This window comes from Psittacula echo (genome assembly GCF_963264785.1).
Source record: "Psittacula echo genome assembly, chromosome: 2".
Lineage (NCBI taxonomy): Eukaryota > Metazoa > Chordata > Aves > Psittaciformes > Psittacidae > Psittacula > Psittacula echo.
Window position 1 is genome coordinate 21,828,921 of NC_137737.1, and position 20,730 is coordinate 21,849,650.

General features: G+C 39.8%; 1 protein-coding gene across 2 annotated transcripts in view; it reads left to right on the top strand.

The window, feature by feature from the left end:
* Positions 1 to 20,730, top strand: part of LOC308218173 (ubiquitin-conjugating enzyme E2 E2) — a gene marked incomplete at both ends in the record, with an annotated part of 320,704 nt that overhangs the window by 199,677 nt on the left and 100,297 nt on the right. The window contains one exon of one of the 2 annotated variants that reach the window (XM_080611911.1): positions 11,683 to 12,517. The exons of the other annotated variant lie outside the window; for it this stretch is intronic. Coding sequence (XP_080468037.1) covers positions 11,683 to 11,780 — 98 coding nt within the window. Of the gene's footprint in view, positions 1 to 11,682; positions 12,518 to 20,730 lie in introns of those variants that run through there. 2 annotated transcript variants of the gene reach the window in all.

Genomic DNA, 20,730 nt, shown 5'->3' on the forward strand with positions numbered 1-20,730 from the left:
ATTATATGCAGTGTGTGTTTCTGAATCTCTATTTTCACAGCAAATTAAAGTCAGGTGCATTAACTGGAGTAGCAGACAGTTACTAAAATAGCAAAATGTATGGTGTAATTGTAATTTAAGGATGGGCTGTACTGCAAGATTTCACATTTGTACAGGATAAAGAAATAGAACTCTGGTTAGTAAATTGTTTGTAGATTTTTCCATCTGTACAAGGCTTGGAAAAAGGCCCTTCTGTGTAGTAGAGCACTTGCAAGTTTAAGATGAATTAGATTTCGGAAAATTCTCAAAGGCTGGAATCCTTGTTGCTTGGGTCTTTATAATACTGATCAGATAAGGTAGCATGCAAGTAGAACACTGTAAGACACAATATTGTACTAGCAGATGGAGTGTCTTCATGACCTTCCGTGTCTTTCCATCTCTACCTTGTGTAGTTTTTTCCTACAGCTCAATCTTAGGTCTTTTTATGTCACTGCCTGAAATCTTTTGTCAAAGTAATTATCATGTAGTCCAGCATGATAGTGGAGCCAATGTGACCTCTTACACAGGAAAGATAGGATTTCCAAATAGTTATTTTACTTGTTACTAAATATAAAATTATTGCTGTAAATACCATAAATCCAATCTTTATTCACATTACCATGTAACTTCATTGCAACTAATCCAAGGGCTAAACCTACCTACATGATGAATGCTAATTATTTTGTTTAACCTGTTTTTCCTTCTAGTCCTGTTAGAACCTGTTTGTAATTAAGCCTCATTATATTCATGTTCTGAAGTTAATTTAGAAGTGGATAGTCCATTTTTTTACTAAATGAGATCATTTTCCCACTCACCTTCTGATTCCTGTTACTGTCAGAGCTCACACCACCTTGCTCCTTTCATATGATATCACCTCAGTGACTGGCTTCCAGAAATATTGCCATAACTGTCCTGTACCGATCTTCAGGGCGGGATGACTTTCTTGAACCACTCTGTGTTGTTGGTACAAGCATCGTCTTTGGATGCCTCTTTTGGTAGTGCAGTTATTGCTGCAAATTCTGCAGCACTTGATGGATCATACTTCACCACTCTGGATTGTCAGAAACCTTTCAAGTGTACACGTTAGCAGTGAGACAGACTCAAGAGGTCTCTGTCACATCCTTTGCTAGATGGCACCCTATTTCTGATGTTTAAAATGAAGTAACATTTTGGGATGCCTCCTCCAAAATAGTATGAACGACAGATGCAAATGGCAACATGCGGCACAGTCCCAACATGCATTCACACAATTGGGCTCAAATGACCCATGCCTCCAGTTCCAAAAAGCCTCACAAAGCTTGCCCCATCAAAGAGACCATCTGGGCCATACCAACAAAAATCCTAACAAATTAGTTTCCAGGCATTTTCCTTCCACTGCCTCTTGAAACAGATATAAACTTAGACACACATGAGCCGGATACAGCCTGCAACTTGCTTCAATGTGTTCCCTGGGAGAAATGGAAGTATAGAGGAAATGGAGAGGCCTGACTATTTTTTTGAGTTATTATTGGGTAACAGTAAAAGGTGTATTAATGCAAGGCACAGCTAAGTTACTATTCTTGTTCCAAGGGATGTTCAACTTGCCAAGGGATTTCAGTCCCTGGCTATGAAAGAGTTCTATTGGCCTTTAGCAGGGATAAAATTCTTTATCTTTTGTAAATAAAAGCCTCTTGTATTCTTTTGACATTTTGTATGGGATTCCTAATCATAGTTTTGGATTTAAATGTGTCAATACCGAGATTTAATAGAGTGATAAGGAAAAAATCGGATTAAACCAAAATTAGCAGCATTCATAACATAGGCTTTTCTAGTTACTCCAAGTATTAATTGCAATAAAGGAACAAGGGTATAGATACAAGAGCAGGATTCACATGACTCCTGCATCTGACCTAAAATGATCCTGATGTGTTTAAGCTGAAAATCTTAGTATTGCTGACATTCAATTCCGTCTCCTAAAAGTGAAGATGCCTTTAGGACTCATTTTCCTCTCAGTATATAAATGTCACCAATGACCAGGCCATGCAGTAAAAGTTCCTCCCTTCCCTGTCTCCTGAGAATTCACATAGTAAGTGGATCCTACTGGACCTCTTGATTTTCTTGCTCAGTAATCTACCTTATTACATATGATTGTAGCCTATCTATAAGTGAGAAGACAGAAATTCAAAAGACAGCTGGTTCTTTTCTCTGTAAATGAAAGAAATGCTAAACATAATGGAATTCCTACAAAATATCCCTCCTTTAGTAAACATTCAGACAAAAAAAAAGAATCCACAGTGTTTTTTCTGAAAATAGAGTTAAAACCCTGTGGATGCGTGCCAGTTACATTATGGATCTTAGCATTTTGGTTGCTTAACAGCATTTTGAGATCCAAGTGCTGTGATTTCCTTATTAGCTACTCAGTCATCTTCCACAAGGAAAATGCATATTGCTATAACTTTTTCTACAAATTTTATCAAGCCATGTGCCACATAATGTCTTTTATGTCAAGTTCTTACTTACTAACACCTTTTTATTATTTTTTCTAATAACCATGAGTGTTTCTCCATTGAGTTCATGATTATGAACAAATATGTTGCTAATGCATCTGTGCTTTTAATTTTGAGACGCATCCAAGCATCAAAATGAAGTGTGTTATTTCAGAACTTTAATTGTTCCAGCATGCTGGCACTTCTAGTAGATGCATGTTCGTCCTTAATTAAAGACAACTCTTCAAAATCAGTACTCTGTGCCTCGTTGATCCATGATTTCCTCAGCTAACTCCCAGTCAGCCAGTGAAGTTTATAGAAATCCTTCTAAAAACTGGAGACTTAAAAAAAGCTTACTCTTTAAACAAGAATGATTTCCCTTGGCAAGATACAGAGATGAATCACTGTCAATGCTTTCCTTTAAAAGCCATGTTAATAATACTCCTTATTTCTGAAACATCTTTTTCTTAGGCAGTCTCATCTTTCACGCAGATCTGTGGTAGGTAGCCTGACAGCAATCAAATGCAGGTCTAGAGAAAGGAATTAATTTCTCCTTCCATCTATCCAAAGTGTCTATTTTAGCAAACGGATATTTTTTAAACTGGATTTGCAGAGCTCTTTTATTTTTGAAGATAGGTTACATTTTTCTCCAGACAATAGTTTGGACACTGGAATCAAGTCACACATGCCTTAATATTTGTGTAACTTCATTCACTGTATGAGCAGAAGTCAAATGTGTTTCTGACAATTCTACAGAGCTCAAAATGTAAAGTCAAGTCACGGATATCAGTCTCTTTACGATACACATCTGTGATACCTTGCAATTTTTAGCATATTTATCCTCAGAATATCCTGGGTGATGGAGAAGCTTTAGTCCAGTTTTACAGATGGGAAACTAAATCACCACTGTAACACTTAACTTGCTGGGAGTCATCGTGACTACTTGCAGACCATGAAGACCAAGAAGCACTCCAGAGTTTCATCTCTTACAAACAGTATGATGTGACCACTTCCTTCTTACTTGCCCAGATGTGTGTCCTGGCTATGCCTTGGCTGTACAACAGAACAAAACCTCAGGTTCTTCCATGCTTGGTCTCACCCGCATCCTTTCCTGTCCTGCACCTGCTCTGATTTCTTCCGGGAAAGAGACACAACATAGAAAGACTGGTGCAAAACTGTTAAGCCCCACTTTAGCACAGTGACCACTAGATCAGCTTTTCTATATAGGGACAAAAACTTTTGGCAAACTTGGGATTTAAAGTTACACAGTAAAAGCTAAGGCATATAGCACAGTTTTCACCTAGTTCTCTAGATGCAGAGGTGATTAGGGTAAACATTCAGATCGGTTTCCAAAGATTGTGTCTCAAATTATTATGTATTTGCCTTCTATTTGCTCATTTCCCATATTATACCTGGAAAGACAACCCTGGGTTTTATCTGAAACTGAGAAGTGTAATAACAAAGTCACCCTTTGTCTCTTCTAGCTTGAACACATTGGATCACCTTTTATGTAAGAATGCTGTGTCAAAGGATATCTTTACTGCCTCTCATATTTTCCTTTGGTGGGAACAACATGGAAGGTCATACGGTTGTCCACTTTGTCAAAGCAGTGTCAACTGTAGTAGCCAGTCTAATGAGGTACATGGGCTCTAAAGCAATTTCAGCAGGCATATTTTGAGGTTTTAGCACACTGACATAACCTGTATGTGTTAGAATATTTCTACTGAGTGTTGAGATGTGACCAGCCAAATCTGCAAAAATAGTTCCTGAAATGAGAAGCAGACTTCATTATACTCCATATGATATGATTTCTGCTGTAAACTGTAATTGCTAAAATTGATATTAGCTTCACCAACTTTTTTTCCTAGAAGATATTAGACCTTTCTGGAATTTGTTCCTTTTTCCTCTAATGATTATCTTTTTTCTTTACTAAAACAATTCATTTGATTTGTTCCCCTTTTTCTATACAGTGTTTATTGATTACGTTATCATTCTTCCATAGATTTCTCAAAGAGCCTCGTAGATGGTTAAATACGTCCTGTTAAATACATCCTGTGCGGGTAGTTGGAACTGTAATTTTATGAAAGTCATAAGTAAATTGTAGTTCATCTTGTGGGCTGTGTAAAGCAATTCATAGCCTTGCTACCATCTTTTGTTCTGACTTGAATCACTCTGTTGTTCCAGTTCATACACGTGTGTTGATGAGACTTCCAACTGCGAGGCTGGTTTTATTGCTGCACAAACAGGAGTTAGTGCTGCGCTGCACTCGTTTTCACTTGTGCCCTGATTTCAAGTACTCTTTTCAAAGGTGAAAGGTTAGTGGAGTAATTCAGTGTGCCACTTCACCTGGCTCTGCCTCCAAAGTATTGCATAGTCTGTGCGTTATTAATAATGATAGCGAAAGAGAGCCACACTGCTGCTGCAAGATCACTGAAGGATACTGTGATACATTTCATAGACCTCATTTTCCACATTGAGACTCACAGTATCCTTGACATGGTCTTCTAGGAGTTCATTAAGTTTAAAATAGGTGACATGTGGTTAACTATGGAAAGTTCCTGATGTAAAGTGACACTATAAATAAAATTACTCACAAACAAGTAATCTTCTCCTAATCCCTTCCTCTCAGAGTGTTAAATTGTTCTGTGACATATTTGGTATCACTTGTCTCAAACTGCTTTCGTCTGCAGTTTTTTCTGACTGGTCTTCTTGTAACACTAGCCTGGATGGCACTGAAAACAGCATAATAAAATATAATTAGTTTTGGGAGACGTTTTTAAATGAAGATTAAGGTTGGTTTTGGTGTGCATTGAGTTATCAGCATCTGCTGTTAAGAAAACTCGTGTTTTAGTGAATTACTAGTTTCTGCTTTTTCCCTAACCTTAATTTTTTTTTTCTTTAATTTTTTTAGTTTGCCTTTTGGGACCTATTTCTTAAAGGTTGGTGCAATGTTAAAACCCACAAAAATTGGCTTCAGAAAAATTAGCTTTTACTGCAAGCCGATATGGGAATAATTCTGTCCTGCACCGCTACTTGCACTGAAATCACCAAACAAGATGTAGTTACTGAAAATATGAGCTTCTATTTGGGGAAGGTTTAATTTGGGGGTAACCAGTACTGCTTGAGCTGCTCCATAAAGATGACTCCAAGGCAGCAATCCTATAGATGACATAGAGAGCACCTGGACTTTTCCTAAAAAATCCTCTCAAAACCCCCAAGCACTCCCCATTTTTCAATTCAAAAACAAATACAGCAGAATCTTTGGAAACAGTCAGCCCTAAAAAACACCAGTTAGTATTCGAAAAATCAAAAACTCTTCTATATGTGTAACTGAAGTCCAACTAATAAAAAATTACTTGTTTGTTTTCTTCTACAGCTCACACAGCCTGTCCACAAAAAAGGAAGCAGATTTAATTTTTGGTGACTGATTTAGTACAGATAGTTCCGTGGAGCCTTTCAGTGGGATGCCTCTCACAGTTACGAGAAAGGGGTCGATTATAGCTCACGAGACAGAATAAGACCTTTTAAGTTACATCTAACATTTGGAAATTCTTCCAGTTTAATTCTTCTTCTTCAGCTGGAGACCTGCTCTTCCCAATTCCCTCTGATACAAAGCTAAATCTAAACCTGGACCAAAGAAAACAAAAAAGTGTATTGTAAACATTTGGCTGAAGAAACTCTGAGATTTTTATAGGGTTGTGGGGTTTTAGTTTTTAAGGTGCTCCAGAAATCTTTCTGAGAACCTACTCGTTATGGATTAATAACTGGCTTCATCAGCTGTTCTCTGTTAAAACTGTAAAACACTGCAATAGAAATACAATTCTCCTTTAGAAATGTTCATAAAATATATATATAATACATGCAAACACCCATAATGTACATTTTAAGTCTAAATCTAGATCTCTAACCATGTTGGCACTACCAATTGGAATTTCATTGCGTATCATGTGGCTGATGGAGAAGGCACATTGAAATCAAGCTGTTAAACACACCATCTCAATTTTTTATTTCACTAGAATATGTTTGCTGTATGTTTAAAAGAGCATTGAAAAGCCCAGGAGATGAATTCTGCTCTGAAATTGCTATTTGCTGACATAGAAATAGCTGTAAAAGTACAAGCAAAGAAAAATACAGTGTAGCAATATATTTTAATTTATTTGGGGGAAAAGTAGTTTTAAAGAAGAGTTACAGTCCATCTTCTGAATGATAAAGCAGTATAACTAGCACTAAACACAGCTGAAATTTTGTAATGACCAAACCTCAGCTCATCCAAATCCCCAATAGCGTTAACTCCCTAGAATTGGGCTGTAAATTTGATTAGCCTTACAACAGACATGGGACAAAAATGTTCTTCTTTATACAGTCATATTAAATGGCTGCAAAAGAAGATGACAAGGCGTTGTAGACCAGCCCATCCAACATTTTTAAGCTAGGAACAAGTTCCAGTTCATCCAGCTTTCAAAACTACATTTAAATACAGGGTAATTTCATGAATTCTAATAGAACATGAGGATTACATATGTGAGTGAGGGGGGATTTAGCAGCTGCAGCCTTCCTATAATCATCCAGAAGCTTTCTTCATACTTTACTTCTCTTGACTGACATTTCCATGAAAGCTACATCACTGAACCTTAGCTTCCATCCATTCTTGTTGAATTTCATGCTTTTTAGATATATTTTCATTAATCTTGTGCCTTCCTTTACTATGAAATTTGGTGCTGTAACTCCTGGTGTGTGTTCCAATTTTACATGGAAATCAGAGTATAGGATAAAAAAATAAGCTTTAAACAAGCTAGAGTTTATAGAGATGTCCTGGGGCAAATTTCTAGAAGTGAGAGTCAGGGACTAGAAGGAATTATGAGACCTTAAAGATTTTGAGGTCCACAGAGTTGCAGCAGCTTGTCTGGTGAGGTGACACTGTGCATCACAGCTTGATTGTCAGAGCTCCCCACATAAGATTGTTGCAGCCAGCACCACCCACAACGGTATTCCTGGGTTTCTGCTCTGTAGAATCACAGAATGGTTTGGTTTGGAAAGGACCTTAAGATCATCCAGTTCCACTCCCCCTACCATGCTCAGGGACACCTCACACTACACCATGTCACCAAAAGGCTCTGTCCAACCTGGCCTTGAACACTGCCAGGGATGGAGCATACACAGCTTCCTTGGACAACCCATTCCAGTGCCTCACCACCCTCACAGTAAAGAACTTCTTCCTTATATCTAACCTGAACTTACACTGTTTAAGTTTGAACCCATTACCCCTTTTCCTGTTGCTATAGTCCCTAATGAAGAACGCCACACACAATTGCTCTGACTCTTCCCGGTTCTCCAGCCACCAGCACCCTGGGGGCTGGGGTGCCCATGCCTATGTCCATGCCCTATGGCATGGAAGGAGCTGTGTCAGGTGGTGCCATCCCAGCTCTCCAACCAGCACTATGAGTCTGGTGATCCAAGAGGTTCCAAAGAACATTACTCCTTTGGGCTAGGAGTTGCATAGTTTTGCTGTTATTGGTATTAATGTAGTGTGGGTTTATTTTCATTTCTTTCACTAGGTTGTTCTAATAACACATTTCTGGCACAGCTTTATATTCCGATCTCTTGCTTTCGTTGTCATTTGAACATAGTCCTGTTTGGAGTCAATCTACAATGAACCCTGATTCACTGATGAATCATGCTTCTTTTGAAAAAATAAATAAGTAAAAGAAAAAACCTGGAGTGGTTTCCTAGTTATGAAACAGATTTCTAACATCAAGACTAAACCCACAGATATATACAAGTAGAAAATAAGAAACAGTTTCGTGGTAATGAGAAACGGAAAAATGGAAAAAGTGCCATTATGAATTTTGAGGGCCAGTATTCCTTTTTATCTCTTAATTAGATAGTTAGCACAGTGCTTGTTTTATAAATATGTATTTGGCTCTTCCAGTGGAGATTTCACAATGCTCCTTAAACAGTGCAGCCCATCTGAGAACCAGGTGGTGTTCAGATATGTGCTACTTAGTTTAGAAAGTTAATGGGAACCATCATTTCTTCCTCATACTTGGTATGTTGTAGGACTCGGACACTATAACCAAGGGTCTTGGGGAATTAAATCTTTTAATTTAGGTACTTCGATTTATATTGTAATCTCCATTTCTCTTCACCAGCTGCACTGACTTCCCAAACAAAGCAGTTGTGCCTCCTGATGGTTTTACGGCTTCACGGGAACTGTTAAAATAAGCCAGATCTTCAGACACCTGTTGAAGAGTCCTTTTTGAAGTTCTCATAAATAACTACGTATAATGACAACATACCTCGAGACCCTCTGACAGGGATGTGAAACAGCTGGGCCTCTCTGGCAGTAGCTGTTTTTTCATTCTTTCAGTTTGGGTTCTCAAACGAGCAAGTGACTTTGCCAAACTGTGGGTTTGTTCTTTTATTCAATACTGTTATAACCAATAAAATAGCCAAATTGCAAAGAACAACTTATCGCTGTTACTACCCAGAGCACCCTTTTAGTAGCATCCACTCAGCAGCTGGCTATGGATGCGGCTGGTCCTGCTTATGCTACAGCAGGCAAGGACCTCTCTTTGCTTCAGCAGTCCTGCTTCACACAGGCAGACACTGATGGAGGGAGACACTGACTTGAGGGAAGCACTCAAGATGATAGTTGATTCACAGGTCACTCTCTCAGTGGGAATTTAAACACCTACAACAAAAACTATGTAGACCTCGGGCATCTTACAAGCTGCCATCTCCACTCTTTCCCCAACTGCCAAACAAAACTCTGCAAAAACAAAGGCTTGAACATATGGCCAAATAAACAGCCTAGTTCTCTATATTACTGGGCTTCAGCAGATTTCCACACATTCTTACAAAAACTCCTCTCACTGATTCTCCCCCCAAAAAAATATGTAGACTCCCTCCCATGCTGGGAGGAGGTGAGAGGAAGAGCCTGTACCTTCCAAATCCTTCCAAAGATATATGTTGTTAAAATACTTCCTTGCTCCCAAATGGAGATATAGATGGAAACCCAGACTAGAAAACAAAACATTGTCATCTATCATCATGGGGATGATCCTCAGTACCTTTTCAGTATATCAAGGAAATTGATTTACAGCTTTCAATGTGAAAGACGCTTTCACAGAAACATTCATCCCACACATAAAAGACTTTCAGATTTGAACTGGGTAAACCTTTACTACAGCATATCTCATTTCACTGACTCATATAAGGTTTTAGAACATTCTTCGTGGCAGCACTTTAAATACACAGTAAACCTCATTAAGAACTTGCTGGCTTCCAGATGATAAGACCATCCTTGCAACCCATCACAGCCAGATGCCAAACCCCACATTCCCCAACAGCATGAAAATTGGCACCTTCATCAAATTTTGCTCCAAGGATTCCTTTCAAGTTCAACCCTTAATCTTTGTATCTCCATGGGTCTGTGAAAGTGTTTCTTCACACAGTGGTGTCACGTCCCAGGAGGGTGTGGGAATTCACAACAGCGCTGTCAGGCTCATCCCCAAGCTACCCTTACATTATGACAAGGTTTCCCTGTGGCTACTCCCTAAGTTTTTTTGCCAAGAGAAATGTCCTCTCCCATTGCCCAAGTTCCCCATTTACCCTGTGGTGCTTCTCAAATAAAATAAATACCCACAGACTGTTAGCCTCCTATTTGCACAGAACAAAATCCGTCTGGTAATCCCCTATATAGTTCTTCACCTATGAGAATGTTGATGAGGAGTTAAAAGGTGATGTGATATACTTTCTAGTCTAAAACTTTTTAAATGTATCTTAGATCAGATTCTTTGATGCTCATGCATGTGAAATTAGCAAAGTCCAGGCCTTGGTGACCTCCTCTGAATGCATTAAGATATTAAAGGGAAGCATATGCAGTAAGTATTTGCAGGACTGAGACTACCAGGGCTTAGTACATTGCAGTCACAGTGATATCCTGACTTGCTAATTTAGAAGGTGCAAACTTAAGATTCAAATCATGGGCTCTTCCTGAAAGTGCAGGGTATATGTTCAAAGCAAAAGATTTTTTTTTTGTTAGATATTATTTACTAATATTCACTAAAGTTGGCAGTAAGACAATCAACTGATTTTTGGCTATGCCAGCATATTTCTCTTATCACAAACTCTTATCATCAACAAACAAACAAAAAACCTCAGATTTACTGTGCTTTGTAGAAGGCCTGACATCTAGTCCCACGAATTTCAGCAGTTAATAATGCAGAAGCCACACTCAGATTATGATTGTACTGGGGAAGCCAGATTCATATTGTTCAGTGGCACCATCTTCAGTCAACTGCAAAGCTGATTATTAACTGGCTTTCAGAAGAAGCTATGTTCACCTGTCGTAAGTCAGGGACACATAAGGTATCAGTGCATTTGAACTTGCATGGTACAGTCTCAGGAAATCTACTGTTTCAGAAGAAATATCAAGAGTATGGTTTCCCGAAAAAAAGGGACAATCCCTATGCATTTTGTCTGCTTTAAATTGAAAAGAGAAAAATTCTGTCCGAAAAATGTTGAGTACAGACAGTCACTTCTGGGAAAGCCTTGTCTGGGTTTGTTTTTCTTAGAGGGCTGGTTGTTTTTGACTAATTATTTCTAAAGTAATTTGTAGATCCAGACTAAACCATGCAGCCTTCTGGCGATATGAATGTTCAGAAAGATTCCATAAACCAAATACCAATTCCCAAAGTCTGGAATTAACTTTTGTTGCTTTGAAAATAGTACTTACTGCCCTAATTCCTTATCTTTTTTTATGCTGTAAAACTCAAAGTATTTTTAAAAATAAAGAAATAAATAAAAAACATTGAACCAGATAATAGAATTCGATCCTATCATCTTCTTAGGTGACAGTACAGATATTTGTGGGAGTCTAATTATCATAAATGACATCACCTGAAAACGACTTTTAGCTCAGAATAGAATTGCTGGGCCATCTGCTTCCGAGGCAGAGTTTTGTAAAATGGTTTTAGTTATGTTCACCAGAAATGTATAGCTAATTGCCAGCCAAGTCCTCCCCATCTTCTTCTTCCTTTTTTCCTGTATGCATGTGTGCTGTCAGAATGGGACGAGTATATGTAGGCATCTTGTTCTTACAGTTAAACCTAAGAGAGATGAATCAATGTGATCTAAGAATAGCTTTTTCATCCTTCCAAGGCTGACGAGTATTTCACAGTTTGTGTTTCCTTTTCAGCTGACCCCCTGGTTGGAAGTATTGCCACTCAGTATATGACTAACAGAGCAGAGCACGACAGAATGGCCAGACAGTGGACCAAGCGATATGCCACATAGGAAGCTACTCTAGGATTTGCTGGACCTGTGCAAGCACATTCACTAAGTGCATCAATAGCCCTTCCCTTCATTTTTATTTTTTATTAAATTTTGAACCATTTTGTGACAAAAGGTTGTCCTTACTCTCTTTTTTGTTTTATTTTATTTGTTTGGGCTTTTTTTTTTTTTTTGTTCTGTTAACTTGAAAGTTGTTTCCCTCAAATGTAGACAGGGAATTTTCGTTATCAGTGCAAAGAATGTTGGATCTGTAATAGTATAGAGCTTTGTCACAAAGCTTTGTATTAATGTGTGGGTTTTGGCTGGTTTTTGTTTTTTTCTTTCATGTGGTTTTGGGGAAAACAAATGAATTCAGAATTATATCTCATTTCTACTTAAATGTAGTGTTTAGGGTTATTTTTTTGTACTGAAGTCTAATGGTGGGTGCATGCTACTGGGAACAAGTTTTGTATAAAAGCTTAAAATCAAGAATCACTGTGCATTACTAAGACTGTGTTTATCACTAGCCTTCTGTTTCCCACGCAAAAGGCTACTGCGTTGAACAAATTAATATGTATTTTGATTTACTTAAAAAAAAAAGAAAAAAAGTGCTTGTAAATTTCTTAGGGACCTGCCACTTCTGACTGTGGATCAGTTGATGTACACTTGTATTATTAAAACACTCAATAAAACACTGTGGCTGATAAATGCACTTCTTGCAAGACGGTGCTTTTGCATTTCTGCAGTATAGGCTGCATCGTCGTCTCAAAATACAACTGCAGGTTAAGCAGGTTTGGACCTAAATTATTAATTTCTTCTCAAAAACGCATTTCTGAACTTGGAATCCTTCATTGTGTATGTATTTCATATACAAACATCTCTCAGATTTTAAGGCCTTTCTTTCATATGCTGCTGATCAGCCTGGCTATTCGGAAGCCTCTTGCTGCATCTTTTATACTATGGTTTCACTGTATCCATCTCATTACATTTAAAATAGTTGGCTATAAAAATAGCCTTGCATGGAAAGCAGAATATTGATGATGATTTTATACAGGAGCCCTCATTTTGCCTTTCTCCAAGCTATTTAATTGTAAAACCAACTGTTATTTAAAAGAATAAATGAAGGTTTTCGATGGGAAAATTGAGCCCATTGCACTAATCATTCCCAGCACGTTCAATGGTAAGGGTATTTCTGTTCAGAGTTGACCTTCAGGCTAATTTTAGATATGCAGCCGTAGAAGGAAAACTTATACTTGGCTAAGGAAATGTGTGGGTGTTGTGATTTAGAAAATATATAGTGTGATGCTGATATCTATAATGTTCATTCTTTGTGTTGCAAGTCATATTGGAAAATCCCTGTCTCTCATAATTAAACATTACGGATGCTATATACAGTGCTTGCCTGCCCTCTCCCCTCTCTGCTTGCCTCTTATGTTTAAAGAAGATCTTATCTTAAAGAAGATATATTACAACAGGGACAGTATAAACATATGGGAGACCCAGTCCCATTACAATTCCACCCAATCCAACCATCCTGAAAATTAAGCAGTCAAGGTGACACCATAGAACCTTTATACCAACCACTGCGCTGCTCAGCACTTCCAGGATGGTTTGGTTTTCTCTTAGCCATTTGCTGATAACTAAACAGACATAGCACTTGAATCTACTGGCTAGCTGGCGTCTGTGTGAAGAGAAGCTGAATGCTGACTTTGTTGTAGGTGATATATAACTACTGCCCCACAGACCACAGCGATCTCAAAGAAATAATCGATTTCTTCTGATCAAAGCAAATGGAGAGTCTGCTGGTGTCTGCAAAAGCCAACTGTTTACAATCCCTGCCATACAATATTTTGAGGCCAACAGATCCTAAATACAGACATGAAAGAACAATTGCAGTTCAAAAATAAAACAAAACCCCAACACTAGACTTCTCTGAGCTAGAACACCTTCTCAGGACAACTGTTATGCATGCTTCCTTTGAAAGTTGTTTCCACACTACAACTTACCACAGAGTACCTCCATATCTGAAGGGAAGTCTCCTCCTGTAAAAATACAACAAAAGGGTAAAGGGATTAAAAAGAACAAGTGCATCTTGCCAAATACAGTAACTGCATTACTTTTCCTCTTATCCAATCTGCTGAAGAGATTCCTGCCATAAAAGACCTGTATCCCCTAAGACAGCAATTAACGGGCAATTTCATATTTCTTAGGAAGTACTTGAAGTGTCTGCCACTCTGCAGCCTTTATTTACACTCAGCTGAGCATAATGCAGTAATTTTCCAGGTACATTTTAAACCTGCTTGAAAAATAATTCTTTAATTCCTACTGTCATCTTTTTTCCCCCTCTCCCAAATACAAAGAAGACATTATAAACAGAAGACCTTATGGTATCTCTAATGAAGATGTAACTGAAAGACAGCTGAGATACCTTGGAGGGGGAATCACAGAATTCTTAATAAATGTCTATTTTCAGTTCATCAGCTCTCAGTTGCCTTTCTTACTGATGAAAAGCTGCACAGTTTGAATTTGCAGGTAAGTTGTCCTCTGTGTGAAACTGAACAGTCGCTTTGTCCTAGATAATATAAAACTACTGCCCTAAGAACCACAGGGATCTCAAAGAAATAATCAGAAAGGATCAACCCACATTGATTAAAGCAGATGCAGAGTCTTCTGGCATCTGCAGGAGCCAAATGTTTGCAAGTCTGGCCATAAAACACTCTCCTCTATTTGCAAATCTGCTCTATTTGCCTCCCAAGTAATTGTTTTTCTTCATCTGCTAAACCTGGGGAATATGAAGCAATATTTGAAACCTGCTGTTGTCACTGAGGAGAAATGAGCCATGCCCAGCAGAATTCAGTCTGCCAGCACAGCCCCACTGAACAATAATGTATTGGCATGGTCTCTTTTTCTCCTTTTTCCTACATCTAGAAAATATTGCACATTATTCTATCTCACCTTTGCTCTCCACTTCTTTTGCAAATTTAGCTGATTCCTGCTTCAGTTTTTATGATAAATCATCTCTCTAACTTCTTCTAGATAGTGAAGTCCACATGCTGCCCTCCTGCAACTGGATGTGGGGATAATTCAAATGACTCACACGTAGCGTAGCATTCAGTATCATGCAGTTGTCCTAAAACAGCAGATAAAGGACATTCCTTCAGAAAATCTCAGTATTTTCTCAGGGACACACAAATGCTACAACTGGGTTTAGTTCTTTAAAGACATCTTACAGCTTTTCTGAATTCAATTGCAATATCAAGTAAACAGTATTTAATTTCCAGTAACCCCAGCTACATGTCACTGTCCCATACCCTTTGAGTTTAATTCATATGAAGCAGAAATCAGGGAACTCTCCAAACTGCATTTACCCATGTGGCCTTCATATCTCCTTGTCCAACTGACCAGCTGATTTCCCTCTCCAGAAAACTGCAGAACAACATAGTTTAAATTAAGGTACCCAAAAGCATCCTGTGTTGCCAAAGACAGCATTTCCAGACTGCTCCAGGAATGAGCAGGGTCATAACCCTTTTGATCACACACATTGTGGGTGACTGCAGCCAAACAGTTAAAATCCATTAAAACCAGCTGCTGTGCCATGAATAAGGCAGGAATTCTTCTTGAAAGATCCTTCTTCAGGTTTTCATCTTCAGAGCTACAGGTGCCTAAACAATGGATGGCAGCTGACAGCCCTTCTGCCCTGCTGTCCTGTGCAATGAGACCATGTAAGAACAAAACACCAAGGGTATTGGGCCCCATAAACCCCAAAACTGGGGCTCTCTTCACAGTCCTCTCAACCCAATGCACACTCTGGGTGCAGTGCATGCTCTGAGCCGCTCTTTCAGCATGCCTTTAAGCATTCTCCCTCTCTATGGCTGTCTTATCTTTGGCATTAATCCTTCTGATTTACTCCTTATTCACCTCTCCGTTCTCTCTGGCTGCTTGACTGATTCATTACTCGAACCTGAGAGGCCACCGAAGATCCTGATCCCAATTCAAATAGCTCTTCCTGAAGTTGCCAGAGCATAGTAATCTCTTTGTTCCCCAAGTACTTGCCCAGAATGTGCCCCCAGGCCCCTCTCTGCTCCCTATTGCCAGAGGCAGTGCCTAATGCAGCAGGAAAAGCAGAGGCGGCTCTGCTGGAGTGCAAAGATGCAAGTGATGATTCAGACAGTGCAGCAACTCCCACTTACTCCAACCCCAGCATTATCCTGGGGTCCCTTTCTTCCTTTCCTGTTCTCAGAAACTTCTGCCTCTGAAGCTGGACACCTTGCCCCAGGCCCAGTGCGCTTGCCTGCATTTTGAGTTGTGCAGACTCAGCAAGGACTCAGAGTAAAAACTCTGGCACCTGCACAGTCCAACCATCCAGCCTTGGCAGCCACAGTTCCTGCAGAGCCAGCTCTGGTTTTCCATCTTTTGCTCTTTCTTCTCTTCTTCTTTTCATTCCCTTTCATTTCTTGTCCTGTCCTTTCCCCCAAGACATCAACACTAAATCTTGAAGCTTCCTTCTCCCCTATTCTCTCACCTCAATTACAGCTCTGTTCTTCCTGCAGTACTAATGAGACTATGTCACTAAACACTGGGCCTCCTGGAGCTGCTTGAAATTCCCTGATTTTTAGGTCTTAGAAGCAAGGAAGAAGTCTGTATGAATTAAGTACTTCCTTATTGTGCCACGCCTGGCACTGGCTATAAAATATATCACTTCTCCCACACACATCATTAGCAGTAATGAAATCCGGACTGGCCTGCCTCCTTAGCATGACATCCATATGCAAATGCATTTCCTCAGCAAACGATCTGCAGATCCAATGCATGGCTGCTTGGGACTCCTCCAGCAGCCTCTTTCAGGTCACAACTGGAATATATTTGGGGACTACTATTTACCAGGAGAACTTTTATGACACCTTTGAAGCCGTCATTCTGCACCCTTATTCCATCATGAACTTTAATAGGGACCTGCAGCACTTTCGGATAATGAAAAGGGCACAGCAAAACATGCCTTTCATGTGTACTTTGATTGTAGAAAGAAAGTAGTCACAGACTGATGGAAGGTTGAAATAAAGACAAGGCTACTAAGCCATCCTAATCCCTTGCCAGTCGTAAATTAGAAAAATCCCACTTCACACAACAGCTGAATAAAAGCCGTATTTACCTCTATAGATTCTGCAGAACTGAATCCAAGAAAACCAGTACCCAAGTGTCTCAGTAGTAAACATGGATGGTCAGATCATGCATTTCAGGAGAGGTTTTCTGGGGAATGATTCCACTAGGAAGAACTTCCCAGCACTCTCATTTCCTCCATCCCGTGTCTTGCTGCATAGCAGTCACTTGGGAAATAAGGGCTGGAAACTAGCACCTCAGGTCATTCCTTATCATCACTGGTTCCCAAATACACTCACTCACAACAGGCATTTGTTGCTGCAGAATCAGTGCTAGGGTCCCCTTTTGTGTCACTGAGGACCTTGGGGTCAGGAAAAACAAAGGGTCACACTTCAGTTTCTGTGAAATACCTCCTTTCTTTGCAGTTGACTCATACCCTTTGTAAGGCTCTGAATGGAGTCTCTTCACATAAATGGAGCTCCTACCACACAGATTTCAATACAGTCCTGCTCCTTTCTCCACTTCTCATAAACAGGGCAAAGAGAGTGCTTTTGCACTTTGGAAACACCTTGCTCATAGCAAAGCTTAACTGTGCTCTTGCCCATCTTCAGTCTCTTTCCATTTAAATTTTCTGAAATCTCTCAATTATAAAAGCCTTTCGCTAACAATCACACCAAGGCCCTGCAAGAATCCTGCTTCCTTCTTCCTTTGGGCCTCATGCGACCTTCATCCCTGCTCCCTTTCTATGGCTCCCCAGTTCCTAAATCTGCTTCTCCACATCAGGGACCTAAAACCCATGCTAAGCCCACCACAACAAAATCACCTCTGCTGCAGGCTCCTCACAGCTCATTGCTATCTCACCATGGTGCACTGACATCTCAGTGAGAAAGGGAAAGTCCACCAGCGCCTGAGATTTCTGCCATCTTTGCAAAAAGGGAGGTAAAACCTGGCTTTATTCTCCTTTATGTGACAGAGCAAGTAATGCTCCCGGTGCTCAGCACCTACACTGAGGCACAAATAGTCTCTGCAGATCTCCTTAGCCCAAAGTTCAAAACAGCACTGTCCGTAGGTCTTCTAGGAGGAGTATTGTAAGTAGCAGCATAATGCTTTGTATTAAATGCCCTGAATGTTACCTATCTAATAAATAGAATGGAACTTTAAAAAAGAAATCTGCGTGCAGTGGGAAGTTCATAATCTTTTACACAGCGAAATAATTGTGTGAATTAAAAGTCTCTCCTGTTTCCTGTTCTGCTTCATTATGTGTTGTCCACCCACTACCTCCTGCTGCAGTTTTGAAAGAAAATCTTCCTGGAATCTACTTAGAATTTAAAACCTCACTGCAAAGCATCAAAAAATAATTGAAATGTGCTCTGTCATGTCCAGGTAATTTAATCAGAAATGCTCATGGAATTATTTATATACATACATTTTAATGATAATTTAATAATTGATAGGCTTAAAGAAATAATCTCATTGTCTTCTATTTCATAATATACATCATGAAATAATGTATTTCATTACTGTGTACATTTGCTATTTTATCTATTTAAAACAAATACAGACTCAAATGACTTCAATCAGTAGCTTTCTAGAGGAAGAAGACAACTATTACTCGTATAGTGTCATACTCTGCAGACTTGCTGGTCTTAAAAAACATAATCCTATTTGTAACTTTTTTCTTTCAATTTGTATACAAATTGAGGAAAGTCTGCAAATGAAAAATGACAGCAGTCACTTGAGCTCTGCAGATGTGCCAGTTGGAGCTGTTAGGCATAATAACTCTGATTTTCAGGGAGCACTGAAGCTCTGGAGGCAGCAGGACAAGAGATGCAGTCAAATCCCAAGAAGAAATGGAAAGTAATTACAGAAATAAACACTGCACTCCCATGCTACAAATTTTGTCCAGTGATATACACATGTTGCAGCATCCCCCCTAGGTCAAAACAAGCTCTGCTAGCTGCAGGATGCTGAACTATTTGAGCAAACCCACTGCTGCACCTCATTCAGATCTGACAGCTTTACGTGGGGCTCGCTGGGCTTCCCTCTCCTCCCCTAATCCCACTCATCAGATGCCCTTGGTGCCTGGCGAAATTGTCAGCGGTTCTGCTAACACTGCCACAATCCAAAACTAGCAGGAAGAGGATGTTGTGCCTGGCTGAGTGATGCCATTCTCCCTCCTCACTGGCTTCAAATCCAGCTTGCAGCTCACTTGGTGCTGAGCCCCCAGCTTGTCCCCTCTGCAGAAACCCCTCTCCCAGGGGCTGACACTGGGAGCCTGCATCCAGATCTAGAAGTGATTTTATTTTTGAGAAGTGGGGAAAGGTGTAATTGGTAGCAAGAAAAACATTGAGCAGCAGGAAGGTTTCTCCCTCTGGAGCCTGCTGAATGTGTGCTGAGATGAGGCAACACATTGTTTACGCAGATGGCAGGACCTTATTTGTGGAGAACATACCCTGCTTTTTCTCAGGTTGCATCAAGCCTGCAAATGTACTTTGAAGGGTAATGCTGAATGGGTTCTCATTCCTAAATCCTTCTCCTATATTATTTTAAGCCAGGCTCAGGGTGGTAGGAGAAGAGACAGCTGCTGGCCAAAACTCTACGACCCTCAGACTAGCACCTTCTTTATCCCACCACTGCCTCCAGGACATGCAGGACAGAAACCCAGGCCTGGAGGATAGGCAATACAAAGGGACAGGGCAGAGGTACTCGCTTAAAGTCAGGCACCAGCCAGGTGCTTCCCCAGCCTACCTGAGAGTATAAATGTATGTGATATATGTATCGAAGCATGTTTCATATATATATATACACCCATGCCTCCTTGAGACACACACTGGCACCTCCAGAACCAAACAGTATTTGGTTCAACCTCCAAGTGCCCTCAACAATGTGGTGGTGGGTAGAAGTGCAGCCACCCATGGTGCTGCTCGTGAGAGTGATTCCAACACTGCAGAAGTTAAAAATATAAGACTAACAGGAACTGATGGCAAGGCACTTACTTAGTAACTTAAAAAAGAGGGGGTAAATGTCAATGGAAACCTCCTGCAGGACTAGCAGAAGTAAATGCGTGCATTAAGGATCAATATGTCACCTTCTAGTCATAAATGAATATCCAAAATACAGAGCAGCTTTTCCCTGTCGTGTTGCACTACACCTTGGCAAAACAAAAGCGAGCTACTTCCACTAGACACATAGTACACATCCATGAAATTTACAGACTTGCCTATTCTAGTGGCAAGGGAAGACCTATTAAAATGCTAGTTGCCTATGGACAACTACTTCATACATGTTCTTACATAGATATTATTAGAATTATTAATATTATTAGAAATATTTCAAGCTGCTAAAGTAAAATTACCCCCCAAGATTAACTCCTTAACACTACATACTTGTCTTTTAAAGACCTTTTCTTCGAAATCTGTTCTTCCCAGAAAGCAGCAAACCTGCTTTTCATCAAGGGAGAAAAAGTATCTCCAGATCTTTATGAAATCCTTTGTGAAAAGTAAAACATATAAAAGTCAATAATTCTCCAGGGAAGCGATAAGGTGCTAGCTCATGGTGAACATCTTCCTTTACTACCCATAGCAGCTCTCACACTGCTCCTCCCTGCCTGAGCAGTAGGGACGGTCCACAAGACCCATGCAGAGTCTCAGCCCACCTGTCCCATCGTTAAATCCATGCACTGTGAACTATATACAGTTTGTAGATCTGCATGACTGGGCTTGATCCACAAAGCTGAGCATGTGAAGACTATTTTCAGAATCAAGACCTTTTACATGGTAGGAAGTTTTGCCCAAGAGAGAGATTTCAGCAGTTTTGGGTATCAATTCTTATGTAAAACTTAACAGAAAAAAATATTCAATAACTATTTATCTGTGTC